We start from the raw sequence: 899 nt of genomic DNA, 5'->3' as shown, positions 1-899 counted from the left end.
AGTGGAGGGTGGGGGAGGGGAGGGCGAGGAAGTGAGAGAGTGGGACAGTGAGATAAAAGTTTTAATCAAATTTTCACATTCTGTTTTTTTTAATTTATGCAATGGTTTGTATATTTATGTCCTTAATGATAGTTACGATGAGAGGAGGGGGAGGGAACGGGAGGAAACGAATGGGAGGAAATTGGCGGATATGGAAAGGAGAGAGGGAATGGGATGGAGAGAGAGATGTGGAGAGGGAGGGAGAGGTTGAGATAGAGGGAGAGAAAAAGGGAGAGAAGGGGAGAGGAGAGGACGGGGAGGTAGAGGTAGAAAAGTGGAGGGGAGGTAGAGAGAAGATGAGAGAGGAGGAAGAGGAGGGGAGGGAGTTAGAGGGAGAGGATGGAAGAGGTGGTAGAGGGAGAGAAGGAGAGATAGAGGAAGATAAACATGGAGCGGTAGAGGGAGAGGAGGGAAGGGAGTTAGAGGGAGAGGCTGGGAGAGATGGTAGAGGGAGAGAAGGAGTGATAGAGGAAGATAAACATGGAGCGGTAGAGGGAGAGGAGGGGAGATAGAGAGAGAGGAGGGGAGGAGAGGGAGAGGAGGGGAGGGTAGGAAGAGGGAGATGAGGGGAGGGAGAGGATGGTGGTAGAGGGGGAGAAGGGAAGGGGAGGTAAAGGGAGATAAAACAGGGAGAGGTAGAGGGAGGGGAGGGGAGGAAGAGCGAGAGAAACAGGGAGAGGTAAAATAGGGGGAAGGGAGGTTTAGGGAGAGGAGGGGTGGGAGGTAGAGGGAGAGGAGGGGAGGTAGAGGGAGATAAACAAGGAGCGAGAGAGGTAGAGAAAAGGTGGGGAAGGGAGGTAGAGGGAGAGGAGGGGAGTAAGAAGGAGAATATGGGAGGGGAGGTAAAGGGAGGGGAGGTA

The 899-nt window shown here is 53.1% G+C and overlaps 1 protein-coding gene across 1 annotated transcript; it reads left to right on the top strand.

The window, feature by feature from the left end:
• Window positions 1–137: 137 nt before the first annotated feature.
• On the top strand, window positions 138–551 carry LOC127869765 (uncharacterized). The gene has a single exon (XM_052412425.1). It carries the CDS (start codon window positions 138–140, stop codon window positions 549–551), a length of 414 nt encoding a protein of 137 aa, XP_052268385.1.
• Window positions 552–899: the final 348 nt, after the last annotated feature.

This window comes from Dreissena polymorpha, chromosome 2, assembly GCF_020536995.1.
Source record: "Dreissena polymorpha isolate Duluth1 chromosome 2, UMN_Dpol_1.0, whole genome shotgun sequence".
In the NCBI taxonomy this organism is placed as follows: Eukaryota; Metazoa; Mollusca; class Bivalvia; order Myida; family Dreissenidae; genus Dreissena; species Dreissena polymorpha.
The sequence above is the reverse complement of the archived record's forward strand: the minus strand, read 5'-3'. Positions and strand labels throughout refer to the sequence as shown.